The 20,857-nt window shown below is 40.9% G+C and overlaps 1 protein-coding gene across 2 annotated transcripts in view; it reads right to left on the bottom strand.

The window, feature by feature from the left end:
- Positions 1–633: 633 nt before the first annotated feature.
- The window catches only part of NIPAL2 (NIPA like domain containing 2), a 47,363-nt gene continuing 27,139 nt past the window's right edge, over positions 634–20,857 (bottom strand). The window contains exons 4-11 of one of the 2 annotated variants that reach the window (XM_027900436.1): positions 17,963–18,022; positions 15,895–16,016; positions 11,476–11,572; positions 7,798–7,933; positions 5,311–5,399; positions 3,467–3,530; positions 2,055–2,149; positions 634–1,743 (exon numbers count right to left, since the gene is read on the bottom strand). In XM_027900436.1, coding sequence (XP_027756237.1) covers positions 1,649–1,743; positions 2,055–2,149; positions 3,467–3,530; positions 5,311–5,399; positions 7,798–7,933; positions 11,476–11,572; positions 15,895–16,016; positions 17,963–18,022 — 758 coding nt within the window. In that variant the 3' untranslated portion in view covers positions 634–1,648. Of the gene's footprint in view, positions 1,744–2,054; positions 2,150–3,466; positions 3,620–5,310; positions 5,400–7,797; positions 7,934–11,475; positions 11,573–15,894; positions 16,017–17,962; positions 18,023–20,857 lie in introns of both variants that reach the window. The other variant, XM_027900437.1, reaches the window with a different exon arrangement.

The raw sequence follows: 20,857 nt of genomic DNA, 5'->3' as shown, positions 1-20,857 counted from the left end.
GGCAGCTAGTACAAATAAGGTGCAGACACAGAGCCTTGTCCTATGTCAGCTGGGAAAGGTCTACATTGAAAAACAGCTTCACAAGTCTCCACGTGCCCTAGTTCCTGGGACATTGCTGCACAGCAAAAACTGCAGCTCTATGTGTGCTTTGTAGCATTTGAAATTAAATTGCCTTATGGATCTTCAGCTGTACTTATTTTAAAATTTAAAAAAAAAATTATTTGAGAAGGAAAAAGAGACCTTATTTCCTCTTATCTCACTGAAACAAAAAACACACAGTCTATGGCCCTTATCTATTTCTGCAGATTAACTTAAACCTCAAACAAAAGATGAATATTTTTCAAGAACACTTTAACTTTTTATGAAAAATGGCCAGTCTCTTCGCGAACGAAGAACCGGGGAAGGTCTTTACACCTTCCAGCCTGCGCATTGGATTTTTTAGGTGAGACACAGTGGGCGCGGAACTGAGCCCACCCTTTAATCCTGAGGTTCATCTGCCGGGGCCAAGCACGCTTGGACGGTGGCAGCGAGGTCCTCAGGACGTAGATGGATTGCTTTATGGGCTAACGAGCTCCATCTGCCCGGGGAGGGGCCCCGACCGGGAATCGAACCCGGGTCTCTGCAGTGACAGAGCCTGTGTTGCCATCTTTCCCATTACTGCTGGCTCTTTAAATCAGTGTGGAGACACTACCATTTAATGAAGGAAAAATGGTACAGTTACTGTGACACTTTGTGGTTCTGATTTTACAGCCTTTCTTCACACAACTTTAGCAGTGGTAACAAGGAGCTGCCCTACTTTTCTTTTTTAGGAGTATTTTTCCAAAACACATCAAGAGAGGGAGCCTGGCTACCCCACTTCCCCTGAAAAACTTTGTATTTTCTTCACTAAAACCTTCTTTTGCTGAGAAAGAAGCTAAACTCAGGCCAGACTATGCTAACAGGCCATAGAGCCCAGTGCATAGGAATCTTCTCCAAGGATGTAAAATGTCAAGAATAATTCCCTAGACCTGCCTTGGCTGGCCACCTCAGATGTGGGCACGTGACCATGTGCCTATGACAAATACTCTCTTCCCCCTCCTCACACAAGTGTTTATTTCCTTGGAAGAACCAATCTGATGGTAGGAGATAATCAGGATTGTCTCTCTACATATAATACAAAATTCTTTGTGTGTACCTATTTGTGTCCACTGTATACATGCCTACAGTTTTAACTCCTGAACATGAAAGAACAGATTTAAAAGGCATTGTACATATAGCAGAATACCCTGAAGCCAGTTATGAAAGTTCCCATTTCCCACCTTTGTCTTTAAGCATCTACACAGATCTGAGGGATTTCAAAGGGGAATTTTTATAATCCTGTTCTGTGCCTATTTGCATTTCAAGGCAATTAAGACTCTAAAAATATCCCCAACAGGCACTGATACCAGGAGAATATTCTGTATCATTAATGGTTATTTAGTTTTTCTTAAGGCTTCCTTTATATTTAGAACCCATTTGGTAGAATCATAGGATAAATTAATTAGGATTAAATAATACTATGACTCATCAACATACAGGAGTTCAATGTATACTTCAACAAAAAGGTGCTGCTGCTCCTTGTTCCAGTGGTATTCCTCCTGATAGCTGGCAAGTAAGGTTCTTTCTTCTTTCAGCTTTGACTTTTCACCGAGTCATCTTCCTTACTCAGTGTGCCATAGCTTGAACTGTGAGAATCTGGTTGTATTTTCCCTGTCAATTTGTGTCCTAAGGAAATGTTGTGAGAGAAGGGAAAAACAAGAACTCTATAAAGTATTTTAATAAAACAAATCCCCCACCAACCCATCATTTAAACATTCTTTGCTCTAGCAATCATAGTTTTCATTTGACTGGTTGTAACAACAGTTTGAAAGAACTCTGAAAAATTCTTTGAAAAATCTGTTGGGAACAGGAATAGAAATTAAGAGAACAGTATATTTATTAAATATGACTAGAGAACATTTGTGACTCAATTCTCATAGGTCATCCCATTATCTGATACCTCATTTAAACAGAGACAGAAAAAAAGCCCTACATACCAGGAATATGTCCACAGTCAATAAAAGGAATTTGTAAATGCTCCTCTTTTTTATTTCTTGCAATTATAAACACACCAAGGAACGACAGTAGACACCTGCAAAATAACAGTGGCAGAGTATCATTAGAAACAGTTCGCTGCATCTGAGATGAGAATTTCTTTCCATGTTTCCTTTTCAAGGACTTCCAAACACAAGTTGCTGAGTTTATAAAGAAACACTTCTTCCTGGCAGCTCTATAAATTTGTTTTGGGCTTTCTTTCAGTCTAGTTTTTGCCTCCTGAAACTTTATAATCAGTTCCAAAAGCTCCACAGCCAAAACTACACTTTCAGCAATATATACCTAATCAAATGACTGTGAATGTGAGACCACAATATTTGAATCCCTCAGCAAATCTTCACAGAGTATCCAAGCTAGCATTCTAGCATGTGCAATTTCATTAACAACTCAGTCTAGCTGCAGACAATCAACATCTCTGTTGTTTTTCTCATTTGACTGTGTGTCTCAGGGGCAAGCTGCAAGCCAGAAGCAATGAAAAACTGCTGTGGTTAGACAAATCTTCTATCCGCTTTATGTTGGACACACTACCCCTAATTCCTATCTGCCAAATACATAGTTGCTCATCTCCAGTTTTGTCTTTCCCTCATCTGCAGTCAGACAAGATAGCAGTTTTGTGCACCTACTCCAGCCCAACTGCAGAAGACGAAGACGTCTGTAGCTATCAGCCCCATTTATTTGACAGCACTGTGCAAGACACCTCCAGCAGTTCTGTGAGATGCTTTTAACCATCTCACGCCCATTATCAAGGAACTGTTTTCTGTCCCAAAAGTTGTTATGGTGCTGAGAGCCAGCAGAAGGTTCCTGCTCTCACAACACTTAGGCCACTCTTCAGGAATTCATTTAGCGTGCTCTGGATTCCTCTGCAGGCACACTGTATCTTTCTTGACACAGGAAGGTGGGAGAGAGTTATTATATTATTCCCTCATAGGCAAGCAGCTCAAATAGTTGCCCATGCCTAGCAGCAGCAAAGACCAACCAGACACATAAATGGAAGGTAAAATGGAAGGAGATGTCTCACAGTTGTAAAAGCATCCCCTATAACTTGATGTTTGGTGCAGAGCAGTGATTTCTCCTTCCTGCTAGAGTAACACATGCTGTTTTTTTTTCATTCCATCATGAGATTAATAGTTCATAAGTATCTCACATTTTTACATATTTGGATTCAAAACTGGGCTCCAAGCGCCCAAAGCACAGACATCAATCTTTTTCTTTAGTGGTTTTTTATCCTACTATAATGGCTATTCCATAATACTTTAATAACAAGGAGGGTTTCTTCTTACTGAGAAAAGAAGGCACAAGGCAATGCTGTTTCAGACAAACTGAAACAGTGCAGATTTTAGGCTGATACACTTACCCGAACAGAAACATGAACACACTCAGGAAAGCTGCACTTTGGAATTCCCGATAAAATACGACCCCTGGAATGTGACAGAAACAAGAATTGCAGATCTTGACTGGCTTCCAAGTGATATGAATTACAGCTGGGAGGGTCAGGAGCAGTGTCATGCTTAAATGGAGCAAAAAAATCCCAAATAAGGTATTAATGCACATTGTGATGTGTTCACTTTATGTGCTCATATTCTATAATCTAGGCTTTTTCAAGATACTGCATGGGATTGGTGAAGATTTAGTCAATCAGGTTGGAACATGTGCTGGGTTAGTAACTGCACAGATGCACTTATTTTTTGCATTGTCAGCAACAGTTTTTATGCAGGTCAAACTCAAGGTCTTATTCACAAGCAGAGGCATACCAATATAGCTAAGAGGTTCTTCATGGATTTCGTTAAGCTACTCCAACAGACCAACTCCAATTGGGAACAGATTTTCAATAACTAACTGTGTCCCTGATGTTTATACCAAGTTAAGGGCTCCAGCAGCCAAGTTTGCCAAATCTTTCTGGCTGAAGGGATCACTAGCTCTTTCTGGTCACCCCTCTTCCAGGAATTAGCACCTCTGTAGTGGAGGTGACAGAACCAGATGTGTATCTGGATCTCAGCTGCCCCGATTAGCAGCCAACTACATTAGCTTTAAACCACTGATGAGCATAGCTCTGCTTAGAAACGCCAGTGTGAACCAGTGCAGCTGAAGTGTGATTGTGTCTTCAAAGGCTGTAAATGGGGATGGGGGTGGCATGAGACAAGGTACCTTCTATGAGCACCCCAGCAAGATTCAGCAGAGGTTGTTCTTCTAAGCCCTACACTGGTTTAACTAACCTGGTGCAAATACATGTGTATCCAGTCTCAAAGCTATTAAGCCATTCCTGAATAGGTACTTGATCCCTTAAGGAGGCACCAGGCCAAACTCCCCATATGGTCATAGGAATGCAACCCCTTTTCGGCACAAGTCTCCTCTCAGTCACAAAGTGTAGGTCTCTTCTAACACAGGTGCTGAGGCAATCTGTGCACGAAGCTAACTCCCCTTCTCATTAATGGCAGCTCTGCATGAGAAACTCTGCACGGCAATGACAGGAAAGCCCCCAGTGTGTGTTAAAATGAGTCATAAATGTTCTAACAACACGATCATTTTGGCTCGTTGCTGATACAGCATCTTAGTCGTCCTCCCTGCTCATGTTCTGATGCTGCGCACCATTTCCAAGATTTGCAGTCCCTCTTTAACAATGCCGAGTTCAAAGTTCTCACCCAGAATAAAATGTTAAATGCTTAAAAAGTCTTTGGAGTAATTTTATTTCCTTCACTTAACCCAGAATTCCACCTTCTGAAACAGAATATACGCTAACTACTATGAAACACAGCTGGTTGTCATTTGAGTAGTTTGCCAGGCCATTAAAATTACTCTACCAGTTCGTATACAGAGAGGCTGGTGTGCACATGGTAAATGCATTTACTGGATGTCAAGATGAGGCTAGGATAAATGCAGGTACTTCTAGTAAGCCAGCAAGACACAGTAAATCACACATATCTATTCTGGAAGAGCTAGAATTTGATTATTTTTCATAGAAAATAGGTTTGTGTTGGAAGGGACCTTAAAGATAATTTAGTTCCAACATCCCTGTCATTTATTTTGCTTCAAAAGTTGTGAACTTGTTTATTTTTTAGAACTTAAACACCTGTGACTTAGGAAAAACTTTTTGTGAAGAGAAAAAGCATGGCTGATTTGGGTTCCTGTTCACAGGTAGTAATTCTTGAAAACCTGATGTTTAGAACATCATTCTGTAGAGGCAGAAGGCTGGAAACAAACCTGAAATGATGGCACTGGTGGTGAAGAACACAAAATTAATGGGCACAACTGCTGTTGCTTCATACAGATGGATTGCTTGATTCAAGAACCTGCAAGACAAGCATTATTGCACCTCATGCCTACAGGAGGTTCCTTGCACTTGAAGTCAGGTTAAGCCACTTTATGTCAGTTTAACAATAAGTGTGACCATTTCTTACCACAATAGCCCTAACCAGCATACGTGTACTGAATTTACTTTCTGGTTTTGACTCTGCAGAGTTCAAACAAGACACAAGAGAGCTGGCGTGGATCCTTCTGGCCACAGGCCGTCAATGGACATTTTTTTGAAGCATTTTTGGAAAAATTTTGTCTGCCACAGATAAGGCAGGAATGCTAGGGTATTATTTCTTATGGTCTGCATTGGTTCTTGGAAGCAGTGCTGCCTGCAAGCATCCAGGGACAAGTTGCTCTAATTTAAACAGGTTGTGTAAGGGTATATTTACACCACAAACATGAACATGTGAGTCCTTGTAGGAACTGTTTCACTTTGCTGAAGTCCACGTTGCTGCTACTGCTCGATCCAGCTTGGCTGAAACACCTATTTGTATGTTTATCCTTGCAATCACACCCCAGAAACATTCTGTCCTGCCGGGAAAGTCCAGGAAGATATCTCCAAGCCTGTGCTCCTTGGGCTGGAAACTGTCTGCTGTGCTCTTCAGAAAGGCAACATGAATCCTCACCAGATTCACGAGCAGGAGTGTGCAGGACCACAGGAGCATACACTGCACACAAACCTGCAGGGTCGAGAAACTGGCCATGGAGCAGACTGTGCAGTCTTCATCAGCAGATTGAAAAGGCAAAGCAATTAACTCACTTTCACAGAGACAACAGTTATCAACATTTACCCACAGAGTGATGAACCATGAGTGTGAACTTGTGGATGCACCAGCAGATACTCTGTTATGTGAATGGTGCATTTCAGACCAAAAGAGAAAAATCAGGAGCCTTCAGAGTATATTCTAACCCATAAAAAGAATCACACTTAAATGTTTCACTGGCACAATATATGTGCACAGTAAAAATCCAAGCTTGGATCTGTTTTAGTCATTAAAGCAATTGCATGGTTATTTTAGCAACTGTTGAACAGTCTCCATGGTGCTTTAAAAATAAAGAAATCCTACATATCCACAGGATAGTCAGGATTTCGAAGTCATTGAAAACACCTCATTATTTTCTCCCATTTGCAACAAACTTGGTCACAGGGACTAAAACAGTGATACTAAGGCACAGCACTGAATCCAGGAGATTGTTCCAGCACAGGCTGTTCTGAGCTAACACATGACAGTCAAATAAAATAAGAGAGGAAACAAATAAAATGAAAAATTTAGACTGACAGTACTGTCCCCATTAGAAAATGCATCTAAGAGAAAGAAAGAAAGGGACACTGAGCCCAGGGAATGAAATGAGCACATTGCACTTCTGTTTTAATTTTGGCACAGCAAAAGAAATAAAGAACAACTGGAAAGACAGAGGTTAATTCAGCAGCTTCCTATCTACCAAGCTCTTATTTCCTATTTTAAATACCCTGAGCTGTTCTTCCAGGGAAGACAAGCTGGATGTAAATCACTCTATAATCTGTTACAGGGGAGTTCCTGAGTCAGCCATGGAGAGTCACTGCATAATAATGCATGGACTTTCTGATTCCACATGGGAATGGTATGTTCTGCCATGAAAAAGCTGGGTTGGCTCTTCTACCGGAAAATAATCATGCAAGTAAATACTCAGGCTCACACTGGAGCAGTCTAGATGAGATTACTGAATGATGCTATCAGCACCTGAAGCAGAGGGAGAGGCATAAAGGAAACAGACTCTCTGTTCAGCTGCAAGACATATTTTACCACGCTGCCATACCCAGCAATCTGCAAAGGCAGCATAAACCAATCCTGTAACAGATCAGAGGCCTGCAGGGAAAACTTGGATGTCCCCTGCACACCAAAGTTAACTATTTCCTAGAAAGGTATAGACATTCAGGACAGCAAAGTGCAACATGCAGATTTAACAGAGGCAGGGAGAAAGTTTGGATAAACTCTCTTCTTCAGTCTGACTGGTAACATAAAGCTGGGGAAAAGAGATGCATAATGAGGATAACATGGCCATTTGATTATTCAGGAATAAAGATTTCTAAAAGTAACACCCAAAAGATTACATATACATACATTTCATTTAATAAGTTAAGACCTGTGCCAAAACTAGTCAAGCAAATTTGGGAAGGCCTTGTAGAAGGTGATAAGGAGAGGAGGGAGCATCTATAACAATCAATTATAAACTAAGAAATAAAGCCTAAATAAGCAATACAATCAGCTGGAGACAATAAATGCATCTGTCAAGGCTCTGCCAGGAATTTCTTGCCTCAAAACGCAACTTGTATCTACAATCATTATCAGTACCAAATAAAACTCACAGATAAAATGTGTATGAAGGTTAGGAGATAAGTAGAAGGTCACTTACTTGACTTGAAAAGCGCAAGAACTTGCCATTAAAGCAACCATGATATAGAAAATGGAGTAAGTTAGCTGCATTTTCCCCTTCACAGAAAGTGTTATCATACTGGACACAGCCTTTACAGCAATGACAGTTATTGATGCTGAAAGGGAAAGGGATAGATTAGTGGGGCAGGATTCACAGCAGTGACCTCGGAGCATCAGGGAGAGAGGACAAGGTTCCAGGTCTGATTACCTAAAATAAGACTGAGGTAGGATCTGGGCACCTAAAACCAAGAGTATAATTTTATAAATGCTTGCTAAGCTACGTCAAAACCCAGAGTGGCCTTAGCTCCATATGTGCTTGATGTTTTGCTTTTAAGTTTTTGTAGCACATTGGACTAGAAGTTGAAGGTGGTACAACAGCCCTCTTGACTTCTATACTTTATTTAGCTCCAGCTGCTAATTTGAAGCCCATGTTGCATTATTCAGGAGAGGTCTGAGAGGTCTGGCTATCTGTTCAAAGCAGTTAGGACACCTCTTAGTAGCAGCCTGCATGTGACACTGCATGTGAAGAGTTATTTTAACTCTTCACCCTCAGGATTTCTCTGCTGAGATGGGAGCTGGCCAAAGCTGACTTATGGGATCACATCCCAAAGCTCCTATCTATCTCTCCCCATGGGTTATGTATGGAGGGCAGACAACCAACACAGGGGTCTGCACTTTGTTTCAGGGCTGGGGCTCTTAAAAACATTTACAGGACTTAGCCCATAGAACAGAATATTTCAGTAGTGTGTTGTCAATCCATTGAATCACTCATTGCATCACCACAAACAAATATCAGACAGCAGGCGAGGGTTTTAAGGCAAGTCAGCGGTTCACAGAAGTCTTGCAAGACAGGTCTTTTAGAAAAAGAGCTGAGAGTTTATCTAAGAGTTACTTTAGGTTTCCCTTTGGAGTGGGCTATTGGTTTATTGAAGCTAACCCAAGTAGGCTGTGATTACTGCAAATAAAATGTAACAAATTCAACAGAAACTAAAAATTTTAAGAAGAGTCAGGCTGCAGAGATGACCTTTGAAGAAAGGTAATTAATTGTCAGGAGCACTGTTCCCCAGCTGGGATCCAGTTCCACCTTGGTGCAGAGCTGAGGAGTGTTGGATTTCAGTGGTCTGATTCATCCTCCTGTAACTGCAACATTCAGATTGGCAAGGAGACCTGCACTATGCAAAAAAGTTCAGGCCAAGGTTGGGAGAAAAGGTGGAGGAAGAAGAATGAATTCAGGTCTGTGGTTTTGACTGTAAGTATTTTTCTTATAGCGTCCTAAAGTTCAGGAAGAGTTTAAGAGTTGCGCACATTTTGTGATGGTCCTGTTCACCACCATGAAATTCATTGTTTTCATAACAACCTTTCCACCAAGTACTTCACTTCTTTCTCTGTAATAGAAACAGGTGAAGTGGTTTAACAAACACAGCTGTAACACCGAGCAGAGGTCAAATGCTGGCCTGCAGTGGTGCAAATGGTATGATAAAAAGTCAAAAACATACTCAAGCCCTAGCAAGCAATGCACATAAAAACTGAGATTTGCATTCTAACATGGGGGAGCTATTATTTTAACAGAACACTTACAGGTAAAAATTAGTAGTTTGAACTGTCCACCTAAGAGTAAATTCCTGAAATTTTTTTTCTGACGAAAGGGCAGTTTCCATGCCTTATAATTTTAATAAGGAGAAAAGAAAGCAACTGGGGGTTTTCGTTTGTTTTGTTTTGTTTTGTTTTGTTGGTTGGTTTACTTTCTTTGAAAAGTGGAATGATCTTTTTTGCTAAATTAGCTCTGGAATATGTTTCAAAACTTAGGAAATGGTTTTCGTTTCTCTGTTGTAACGACCTCCCTTCAAGGCTAGTGTAACAAATGATGTCACTTTCCAGCTGTTAGGGCAGAAAACTCTGAAATCCCACTTTAATCTGAAATATTTCCCCTCAAACTTATGATAACTGTCAGTATATGCATGAGGTAAGATAATTCTCACCAAATGAATTTGCAGTTATACTGAGCAAAACATTTTCAGATTTTATGATCACCTCTGTATTTTCTTCATGATGAAAGTAGCTTGCATATCCAGTGAAATGCAAGGGCTGCCCTCTTTTTAAAGAAACCTTTCTACATTTAGTTTACATCTGTATGAACACTCCACCAGGAATGAGTCTGAACGGAAAAAGATGAAATCCCGTTGTCCAAACTGCCAACAGGACCCCAAGCCTCATCTACTCTTCCAGCAGGCAGGGCCTTCAAAAGGTCACATGTAAGACAGCTGGGAGGAAAGTTAGTGGGCAATTTCTCAACCCCTCCCTCACTTTGCTCAGCAGAAAGGTTGGAGACCAAGAAGAAGGCTCTAAGTGTAACTTTGTGGGGACTGCCAGGCACCACCACAGCCGTAGGAACAGAGTCAGATGAAATCCTGCATTTCATCTTCAAGGGAAATGTCAGTATTTCAGAAGTTCCCATAAACCAGGATTTGTTTGTTTGTGTCTTTTTTAATAGAGCAGAAGTAATGACACATTTTTCCTCAAGCTGCATATGCTCACCAAGACCTCAGCAGCCACCAGCTGAAATTGTATTTTTGGTTGTTTGCAGCCTGACTGCCAAGCTGCAGTTGGTGCCTGCTGGGGCACGGGTTTGCAGCCCTGCTGCTGTTCAGCACCTCCACGTGTCCCTTTCACACTGGCAGCATCAGGGCTGTCAGGCTCCGCAGCAAAGTAAGCATGCAGGGCTACACAGATGAAGCACCCAGGTCTCCTGGAGCTGTGTGTGTTGACCTTGCTTGGGGCAGCCCTCAAGGTGGGTCTGAGGTGGGACCAGAATTGTGGTGGGGAGGTGTAGGAGCCCACCTGGAGATCTTCAGGTTCCAGCTATGCAACAAGCTATGCAACTCATTAGGAGTGCTTAGCAGTGGTGTCCCATAAGGGTTTCATGGAAAAGTGGTGAGATAAGGATCGGACAATTTGCCACATGGGGTGGTGAAAATTCTTAATAGAAGCAGTGGAGCTTCAGAGATAACCTCCTGACATTTCTCAAAACTGACTCAAGCTTAACTTTATTGAAAGCTACCTGATCAAGTGACCTCCCTATTTCTCTGGTTATTGATTGTGGTGACAGTAATCACAAGACAAACTTCTGTGGCCCACTGAGTTCTTGTTATGCTTCTGGAAAGGTGGTAAAATACTAAATGTTGCATATGCAACATAGATACCAGTCACTGATAATTCAAAGAAAAGTTGTTGTATAGTCACAGCATATCACTGCATTTGTTTAAGGAGTGTTTACAAGGTCTTAAGCTGCTCTGTTTTAAAGAGTTGATTTTCACAGCCTGTTCTCCAAACCAAATTTTAAAACAGTCAACTTTTCCAGGATCTAAACCTAAAGTGTTATCTAGAAAAAAAAAGCTTCAGAATACTATTCCACCCAGCATAGTAATTTCAGGGTATCTGCAAAAAGAAATACTCCCAGCAATAAGCATAGAAACTATGTTTCATAATCAACTTTTCTCTCCAAGAAGAGACCCCAGTGAAAATCATGTGAAATGTTTCAAATGTTTCTCCTTCAACACACTGCTTTGAAATGGCCCTAATCTAAACTAGCTGAGAGACTGAGGGACAAGGAATTATCAAGTAACAGACAGGAACATTAAAGTGAATAATATGTTCTTACCCAGTAGTGCTACCATCATTAACAAAACCACAATGTGTTTCACAGCCTTTCTTTTGTAAAAATAGAGGAGAATGCAGAATATTAAAATTTCTAAGATCTGAAAAAAAAAAAGAAGAAAGTTAGAGCTGTGAAATTATGTAGTAAAGGCTTCATTCAAAGTCTGATGTCACATCAATTTTCATTGCATCTTCTGATAAAAATTAACTTTATTGCCCGTTGACTGAGCTATCGAACAATTGTTGTCATTTATCTTTCCTATTATAGCAGAATTTAAACTGAGCATTTCTTATTTCTTTAGTTTTTCTTTTTGCACTTCCATCTATATTTTATTGCTAGCAATGCTGAGAAGACTTTTTTAATGTGACAGCAAAGGTACCCATATTTATTGTAATAATTCTTACAGAAACTCTGTTTATAATTCCTATGGAGTAAAGCACTTAGCTAAACATAGAGCAGCCTCTACTTTTAGCTATGATATTCTCAGTGTCACTCTTTGCCATGTGCAACCTCATTTATCCTACCCTTTTTGCCCCTCTAACCATTTCTACTAAAAACTCTCTTCAAAATTTTGTCCAAATTTTCTGCCATACATCAAATGGAGGAAAGCATTTCTTTCATACAGTAGTTCTCAAATCAAAGGTACCTGACAGAAGCTTACCTTGCAAAGCTCAATGGCACACTAACAGACCACACTGCAGCTGCAGCAGCATCTGCTGAAGCAGCTTTACCTACGCCACGCATGGTCTGGTTTTGCTCCTTCAATAACATGTGACAGCTAAATGACAGACAATTAAATTTACTGACTTGCTGTTAATGTGTCTCTGCAGATTCCCTCAGTAACTCTTGCCTTTTGCAATCTCAAAAGTGTGGGTATTCTCCCCCTCTGTGTCTAAAGAAAGCACCAAGTGCAAGAGCCATAAAGCTTCTGTGAGGCCCAGAAGGCTTAGGAAAACAGGGGTAATGGACTTTTGCACTGAGAGGTGCTCAGAAGCCTGGTAGCCTTTGAGACAGCACGAAGAAAGAGACGTCTCAGTCCTGCAGTAACTTGGCCAGCATCCTCAGCTTTATTCAACAGTGCAACACTGGGTATGTCTAAATCAGGAACCAAGACAGAACACATGGTAAGATTTGCAGACAGGTGAGTTTATCTTGTCCTCCCTTTGGAAAACTAAGACAGGGTTTTGAGGGAATTTGAGAGGAGAAGTAAAGGTAAGCAGATTTGCTCTTCATGCCACTGGCAAACACATCTTAGGGCCAGCACAGAATACCACATTATCAGGCTGCAGCTACAACAGCCTCCAAATGGCTTCAATTGCTATTTTGACAGATAATTGATAACAGAACAGAAGAAAGATGTGCTAAATAAACAGTTCATGGCTGCTTCTGCCTCCTGAGGAAACCCCAAGAGCAGAAGTGGTATAGGGACGGAGATGGCAGTCCTGTGATCAAACCTAGAGAGAAAAATGTTTGCTTTTCAGGGCTGTTATTTAAGTTTATTCAGCTCTGCCAAGTCTCAAATACTATGCATGAAATTCAAACATTAGTTGTCACCTAGTGCCGCCCAGCAGCCAAACTATTCTTCCATGGTTCTTTGGCACTTGGTAAACCACTAACAGGCCACCTTTAATCACAAGACAATGGAGAATCTACAACAATTAAGCCACACTGCAAGCAGAATGCATGGCTCCTAACAGGACCTCACGTAGACAGGAGCCCTCCTGGGGTGCCTCAGCTGCTGCCTATGACTGTCTCCTGAGAACTACCCAGAACAGTGCTTGCTCTCATAGCTTAAGCAGTGTTAAATATGAACTCCAGGAACGGGAAGTTTCACATATTCTGTTTAGATGAATTGAAGGAACGTGACCTGTTTACAATGATCTTGGCTACTGTAACTAAACTCTACAGAAGTCTCCTCAAGCCCTCATCTCATCAATACTTTTTTATAATCATGACGGTTTTCATCTTTTTAAGCGTTATCAGAAGGCACCAGAACGAAATACCACCTTGCCTGCTTCAAGTGTTTTCCTGGCATATACAGCAACCTAAAGACCAATGAACCAGGAGGGTCTTCTAAGCACTTTGAAAGAAACGCAGAAATGCTTTGAACCTGATTTTGCAGATATTAAATATTAACAACCCAGTAGTTACCATGCTTCTGTTTAGGGAAACCTAAGAGCTTCCTCTATAATTTATGTTATCTGTAGCAACTCAAGGTGCACATAAGCAAAAGAGAACAAAAAGCAAGCTAGGCTATTCATTCTTGCTCAGACATGATTATGCTACTGCAAAGTCTCAGAAGGTGACTCAAAGTTGTCTTGAGGGAATTAGAGGCTATTTCTGCATAATATACCAGTGGGGAGTGCCACGTGGGGATGGTTTACCACCCACAGAGAACATTTTGTACCATCGGGGCTTTGTATTTCTCAGCAGACAACACTTTGGGGCTACTTTTAGAAAGCCTGTTGTACTGCGTTATACTTCTGAACTGTCTCCTCACTATATATTTATATTGGAAGCTCTGCAACTTCTGCTGCACTTTTTTATAACTCAACAGCCAACCTGTGCTGGGCGTTCTACAAACAATTATGAACAGCTAGCTCCCTGCCCAAAGAGAATGTGTACAACATGGTTTGGTTGATTTTCCAGCGGTATACCAGGATAATCAGTCCAGTATCTCACAGTCTCTTGTGGAGGCATTCACTTCTCCCTCCCTTTTCTTTGAAGAGAAGAAGCCCAACACAGATGAATCCAGGGAGCAGAAGGAACAATAAAGCTTGACATATTGTTGAGTCAACAAGATTTGCTCTGTACTTACTCCATCCCTCCCTACGACCCATGCTGTACATGTAGAATTAGATGCTGGTTGAGGCAGGGAAAAGTAAGAAGAAAGTAAAGAAAGTCCAGGAGTTACCTACCGCTACCTCATAATGTCTTCTAAGAATAATACAGCACAGTCTTCCTAGGCATTCGGTTGTGTTCTTACAAACTTTTCTAAAACAAAGTCCAAAAGTCCTCTGATGGGGAAAAGCCCTTTTCCAGCAACCTGATGGTTTCAAGAAAATGTAAATTGCACATCACCCAGAAATTTCTCATGTCACTGGGTGTGGACGGAGAATTTTTTCTCTCCACTATTGCTATACAAATGGGTGAATCAACAATTTAAAATCAGTGCCTAAAACACCACAGGGAAGAGAGAGGGTCCTCCAGAGAGCACTGAGATCCCTCTTCTGAATCCTCTCCTAAAGTAGAAGTCCCTCTTGCTCTGCTGATTGCAGATTGCTGAAGCTCTTGTGGAGGCTGAAGCTACCCTTACTGAGTATCCCAAAACTTTTGGGCACTGCCTTCAGAAGCCTCTCTACTGCCTGATTGAAACTGCATGCTGTGGTTTATACAACATGATTTCTTCTATTGAGCTGTATCACCATCTCTCAGGATCTTTTAAAAGGACCACAAAAATTGAAAGAGAGTTTAAAATGCACAACAAAGCGAAAGAGAGAGGATCAACCTTCTTTTTACAGTAGCACGTAATTTGAGCTTAATTCTACATAGTCTCATGAATGTATGTATGTAAAGTCTGCAGGTTGGCTAAAAGATTAAGGTTCTTAAACTGCCTATTCAGTGGCTTTCTAACTGAGTGTCCTACTGAGAAAAGCCTGGGCATTAAGAATCTAATTCAAGTGAGTCACTTTACTGGGAAAAAAGTAATTGCTTCTGAAGCTTCTGTATTGCATCTTTTACATCCAGCTGGAGGAAAACATTTTCAGCTTTCCAGAGGAAAAGAGAGACAGAAATTCCTCCTACACTCCCTGGTCTTGTTTCTGATGCTAATTAAATACATCAAAGAAGACATATGGTATTTGAAGTTTGTATACAGATACTTTAATCAAAATGGTATTTTTGCATTCGAATTCTAACTCAGGTTAAAGCAGGCCACCCCTTCACATCTCAACTCCATACAAAGCTCCTTTCAGCCAGGCTTAACAACATGGGGGTAAACCAGAGTGATATGAAAGGAAAAAGCAGGACCAAGAGCCTGCACAGCCTTTTTTAAAAAGCACAATTACACTGCATTCCAGAAAAGCCCTTAGCTGTACATGCAGACAGAGTGGCATGAACACATACATAGAAAATATAAGCAGTACCAATATTTAGGTTTTCCCTCAAGATCTCCAAACCCCCAAATCTTTCAATTCTTGTTAATCCTGCACAAGTATGACCTTCCCCTGGCATGTAGCTCAAAAGACATATTCTGGTGCTGCTGGGCATGAGGATGATGACCCAGGGACTTACTCCCTCTCCTATGAAAATCACACAATTTATCCCCAGGAGCAGTTTTTCTGTCACTAATTCATAATGCTGCTAAAGGCCCAATAACCCAAATTTTTCAGACTTAGGGAGTAGTAAGAATCAGATACTCACTGAATATACCAAAAAAGGCCAGCTCACTAAGTAATTCTGTACTTGTCTTGCTGTGAGCTCTTGAGGTACATTTGGAGTGAATGTCACCAACAAGTATGTTCCTGTTACTGTCAGCGTTCCTCCTTTAAAGAAAAGGATACGTTATTTTGGTAATACAGTATTTGGCAATCATGGTCATCCTTGCTCTCCAGTTGATTTGGAAATAGTTTCTAGAAGAACATTTAAGTCCGTTTAAGCACATCTGTGCTTAGATAATTGGATTGTCTTGCATTTGTGGTCTTATCTAGTCTAATTTTTATTGAAGACTCAAAGAATTTTGGAAATGTGAAAAAAGTTGTCAGTAAAGCCTTATGAATTTGGGTTACAATTCAACAAAGCATTTTCAAATATTCTCAACTCTAAAACCAAGTGTATGACAAAGCAGAATCAATCCTTTATATTTCTCACAGGCCCAAAGCGCATCACATAAGCTTAGCCTAGACTGAAAGGACAAATTGCTTACTGGTGCAGTCAGCTAGATCATTAGCCAGTGTAAATAAACATAACTCTCCCAAAGTCAGTGTGGCCACTGAGATCCACACCAGCTATCGACATTAGATGCAACCCATATGTTACAGTCAATGCTTACGTGAAGCTGTCACGAGGCCAATATTTTGGCCACTCCCTGTTGTATTTTCAAGCCTATGTACTGTTTTATAAAATGTTGATTTCCAAAGACTATTCAGCCATTAGGTTGCCAGGGCCCCTTTTCAAGGTCGAACTTGCATTACTGTGCTTTTAATAAAAATCTGGAAGTTCTGCCTTGTGGACATCCAGCTGACAAACACAGATGTTCACTGAAGTATCGAGATATAAGTGAGCCGATCCTGAGCTCATAAACTGTATTGGATTAAGGAAGATATTAGCTAATCAATTTTTCTTCAAGTAATCTTTAAAATTCTTGGCAAACCTATAAATTGGTGTGCAATACAATGCTCAGGAATACAAAACAAAGCACATCCGGAGGGCTTTGCTGGCACTGTTATCTCACACAGCTCCTTTGAAAAAGCAGAACTGTTCTATATTTATGTGCTTGCAAAACCATCACCATATTTCCCATCATACAGCTCATTCCTATGGAATGTAGCGACATTGTTAAATCCTTCTTGCAAAGTCAAACTCACAGAAATAAAATAAATCAGTGCTGAACACTAGTTAAAGCAACACACAGTGTATAAGGCCATAAGGGAAACATGATCAGTGAAGGGAAGGGGGGTTTTGAATATAGCAGCTGAGCTGGCAAACTTGGATTCCAAACCTAAATAAATAGTATATAGTATTCCTGGAATGATACTGAACAGATCTCTCCAAAACATTCATGAGAACAGCTGTCCTCACTATAGTTTGGACAATCAGGCCTAAAGATGTTAGGAGTGCACAGAAATATCAGGTGCCCCGCATCAGGTGTGCTGTCGCAGTTGAGAAGGCTTGGTGTGAAGCCAAACCCTGAAATGTGCTTGTCTCTCACCATTGTTGTGTTCAAGGTGGGCAGTTTTGATATGCAAAAAAATCTTGGACACAGACAAAAAGTGAAGACCACATTTCTCAACAAAACACTTGGCAACATGATTATTTGTTCTTTGAAGTGATAAAATTAATACCTAAATGGAAGCTATCCCTTTTAACTGAGCTTGAATGTTTGTGCAAGGTCTACGCAGTAAGAAAAGAAATCTTATATTTGAATGAGTAACTCAATAACTTCCCTGTTTTTATTAAAACTGGGTTGTACTCATAAAGATAATACTAAAGACAACCTCAGAGGCAAAAATAGAAAATGAAAATAAATTTGAGCAGTAAGGACACATAAGGAATGAGTTATGGTTGTAGAGCAGAGGATTTGGGAATTCAGTCTTATCCTCCTGCATTGATGATTCTCTCTCTTTTTATCACTTCTTCCCAATTGTGAAAGTATCTGCCTTGAAACACTTGCTTGGGTAAGTGGGAGTGTGAAAGTGGGGGGCTATGTGAGAGTTACAGCTTGCTAAGCATACGGCAGCACACATGTCCATATTAGCAAACGCTTACTTACCCAATATATCAGCAGTCCTCATGGTCTTCTTTAGGAAAAAGATAGAAATAAATGCACTACCTAGAATAGAAATATAAAGACCTTTTATATATATGTATATATATATATATATATATATATATATATGCTATAATATCAAGTGCTATAGCAAAAATCTGCCTTGGGCCAAGTTTAAATATATCTCATGACTACTGTTGTTGCACCATACCGTGCCAGGAGTCCATTCCTACAACCAACCAGTGATCAGGTTTTGTAATATTTCAGATATATCCAGCAGACTCTTACGTGGTTGAAAAGATGCAATACCCTTCCCATCTCCCAAGCAGACACTGCTTAAACTGCTCTGATTCAGTCATATGTGCAAACGTCATGAAAACTGGGCACCGATCAGCCTTACTGTTTCACTCCCCATTTTGCTACCAACTCACTATATGGACTTGCTCAGGGCAAACTGCATCATGGAGCAATAAAATTCTGCTTATTTAGAGGCTTACAAGTAAAGTAACTGCAGTACAATTGAGAGGAAGAAAGCCACTGCAAAAGCATAGCATTTAATATGAACTGAGAGAGTGGTCATGATGTCTGCTAACAGACAGGCAGAAAGCCCCACATATGTACCCTTGTACTGAGGAAGGAGAAAACCAGAAGTGAGCCCTGGAAATGAGCTCCTATTTCCTGGAAAACACTCTCTTTTGTTCAGCTCTTGCATCTGCCCTCTGCCAGCTCCTAGCCCTGCCTGTTTAGGGTGGGAAGTAGCAGGCAGGTGAACAGCAGCACTGGTTGGGTCAGGATTTCTGATAAGCAACCCAGTGTGGATACGTGCTAGAGAGAAAAGGAGTCTGAACTTAAAATATTGGCTACCTAGGAGAGATGGTTCCATTCCAGCACACAACAATAGAGTATCTACCTCTAAAAAGAAGCTAATGAGGCGGGTAGCTCCTATGTAAAAGAGATGAGGAAAGTCCTTTGGGAGAGGTGCATCAGTAATGTTGGATTCATTTCGAAATCTCAAAGAAAGCCTCTGCCCAGGAGGAATGGTGAACCTAAGTCATGGGATGCTGTTACAAGGGCTCTGTTCCTGCCCACAACATGAAATTATTGTTTGATTCTTGAAACAACATTTCAATCTTTTTGCAACTATCTTTGCATCATTACCTCTATTGTTCTCATGGAAAATTTGATTTGTGATTAGCTAGTAGATGCACTCTAGAGAAATATGGAGAGGTATACACCAAGACATAAACAGAGAAATGGAATTCAGCATCACACCTGTGTTATCCAGCCAGTAGAAAATCAGTTCTAGCGGAAGTTATAAAGTTAAACTGTATCAAGAGCGATGGAGACCTATACAAATGAATAAGTGCAATAAAAGAATCTTCAGCTGAAAATGCCTCACAGAAAGTAAGGTGCTTCACACAGTTTTCTTTATTCAATGTTTCAGTGACAACTTTGCTGGAGCAAAGACATTGGTGGTATCCAGGCAACACTGGTAATAGCAGAGCTACCTAGGTTTAGAAAAAAAGAGAGGACAAAAGCCAGGAAAGAAGTAGCATCATCCAAGACAGTGCAGGAATTAATTACTGCTCTGTCTCCCTGCTCTCATAGCTCTCCCAAATCTCACCTCAGCCCACCCACCTAGGCAGTCAGTGTCACAGCAAAGACCTGTTGTTTAAATCACTTATATCTCAGTTTTGGGGGTTTTTTTGAATATTCCTTTGTCTGTCCTCTCTGCATTCAGCAGAGATCTAGCAAATGCAATCTAGGGTTCAATTTCACTGTTGGCATCCAATCTGGGGTGAGATGAGTTATGCCCAGATTTTCAGAGCTCAATCTTCTGGAGATGACAAATGGCAGCTTGGGGGGATCACAACCTCTGAGGCTGGCAGTGGGCACAAGGACACACAGGAATGGAGCCAGATAATGAAGCTTGTCACTCAGCCTGTCATCCACTTTAATAATGCATTCAAATGCAGCCAACTCTGTCTCCAGAGATAGCTGGTAATGCACCAATGAACATGAGCTTAACAGAATGTATGTATAATTAATGTTCTTTATGATGTAGAGTAATATGCAGAGGAATCTAAAAATAGCAGAGGTTTGAAGAACATATATTAGGCCATCTGTGATTAGAGGAAAAACTGAAGTAGGAGAGGAGGTGAAACACCAAGGTGAGGAGAGTAAGACCTGGGAGATACTCTGAGCACAAAAGACAACTGTCCCTGTGGCTAAACTGCCAATGTTCCATGTGCATTCCAGTGAAGAAGAAAAGCAAAGGGGCTAAATCTAAGAGAAGAAGCAGAGAATGGTTACACAGACCTAATGAGATGCTAAAAGATGTACATGACTGATCAGAAGCCTGGCAAACTCTGGCTGTTACCTCCAGGGCTGAATTTTAAGCTAGTTATGGTAGCAGAGCCAAGAGAGCACACTGGCTAACATAATATGTTAATTTATTTTAATTTTCTTAATTTTCTTGGTTTTGAGCTCCCAAGTTTGGCTTTTGGATAGCCTTTCATATTCTTCAATTTTCGAGGTAGGGATGGATCAAGTTAAAGCAAAGAAAACAGGTGGGCCAGGAGGAGGGATATGGTGGGAGCCTGTGAGTTGCAGGAATGCAGGCTGGTGTTTTCTGGTTTTCACTTCTGATGGCTTTGCAGTTTTCCTTGGCTGGCAAGATAAATGGCAAACACCAAAACGTATCCCAGGAGCCCAGTGAGAAATGCATAGCCCTCCCAGCTGTTCTGCTTCTCTTCCTTAACTCCCTTGAGCTCCCACTCAGCCTCAAGTGCATTCAGTTGATTAAGACATTAACTCTTCCAGAAAAGGCAATTCAAGATAATATGTTAAATGGCCAACACATATTCCCTGACATCTCCTTTCTGTTGGGTGGCCTCC

The sequence above is a fragment of the Empidonax traillii genome, unplaced genomic scaffold, assembly GCF_003031625.1.
Source record: "Empidonax traillii isolate 1590-97213 ecotype Southwest subspecies unplaced genomic scaffold, ASM303162v1 scaffold729:size315501, whole genome shotgun sequence".
NCBI classification, from domain to species: domain Eukaryota; kingdom Metazoa; phylum Chordata; class Aves; order Passeriformes; family Tyrannidae; genus Empidonax; species Empidonax traillii.
The sequence above is the reverse complement of the archived record's forward strand: the minus strand, read 5'-3'. Positions and strand labels throughout refer to the sequence as shown.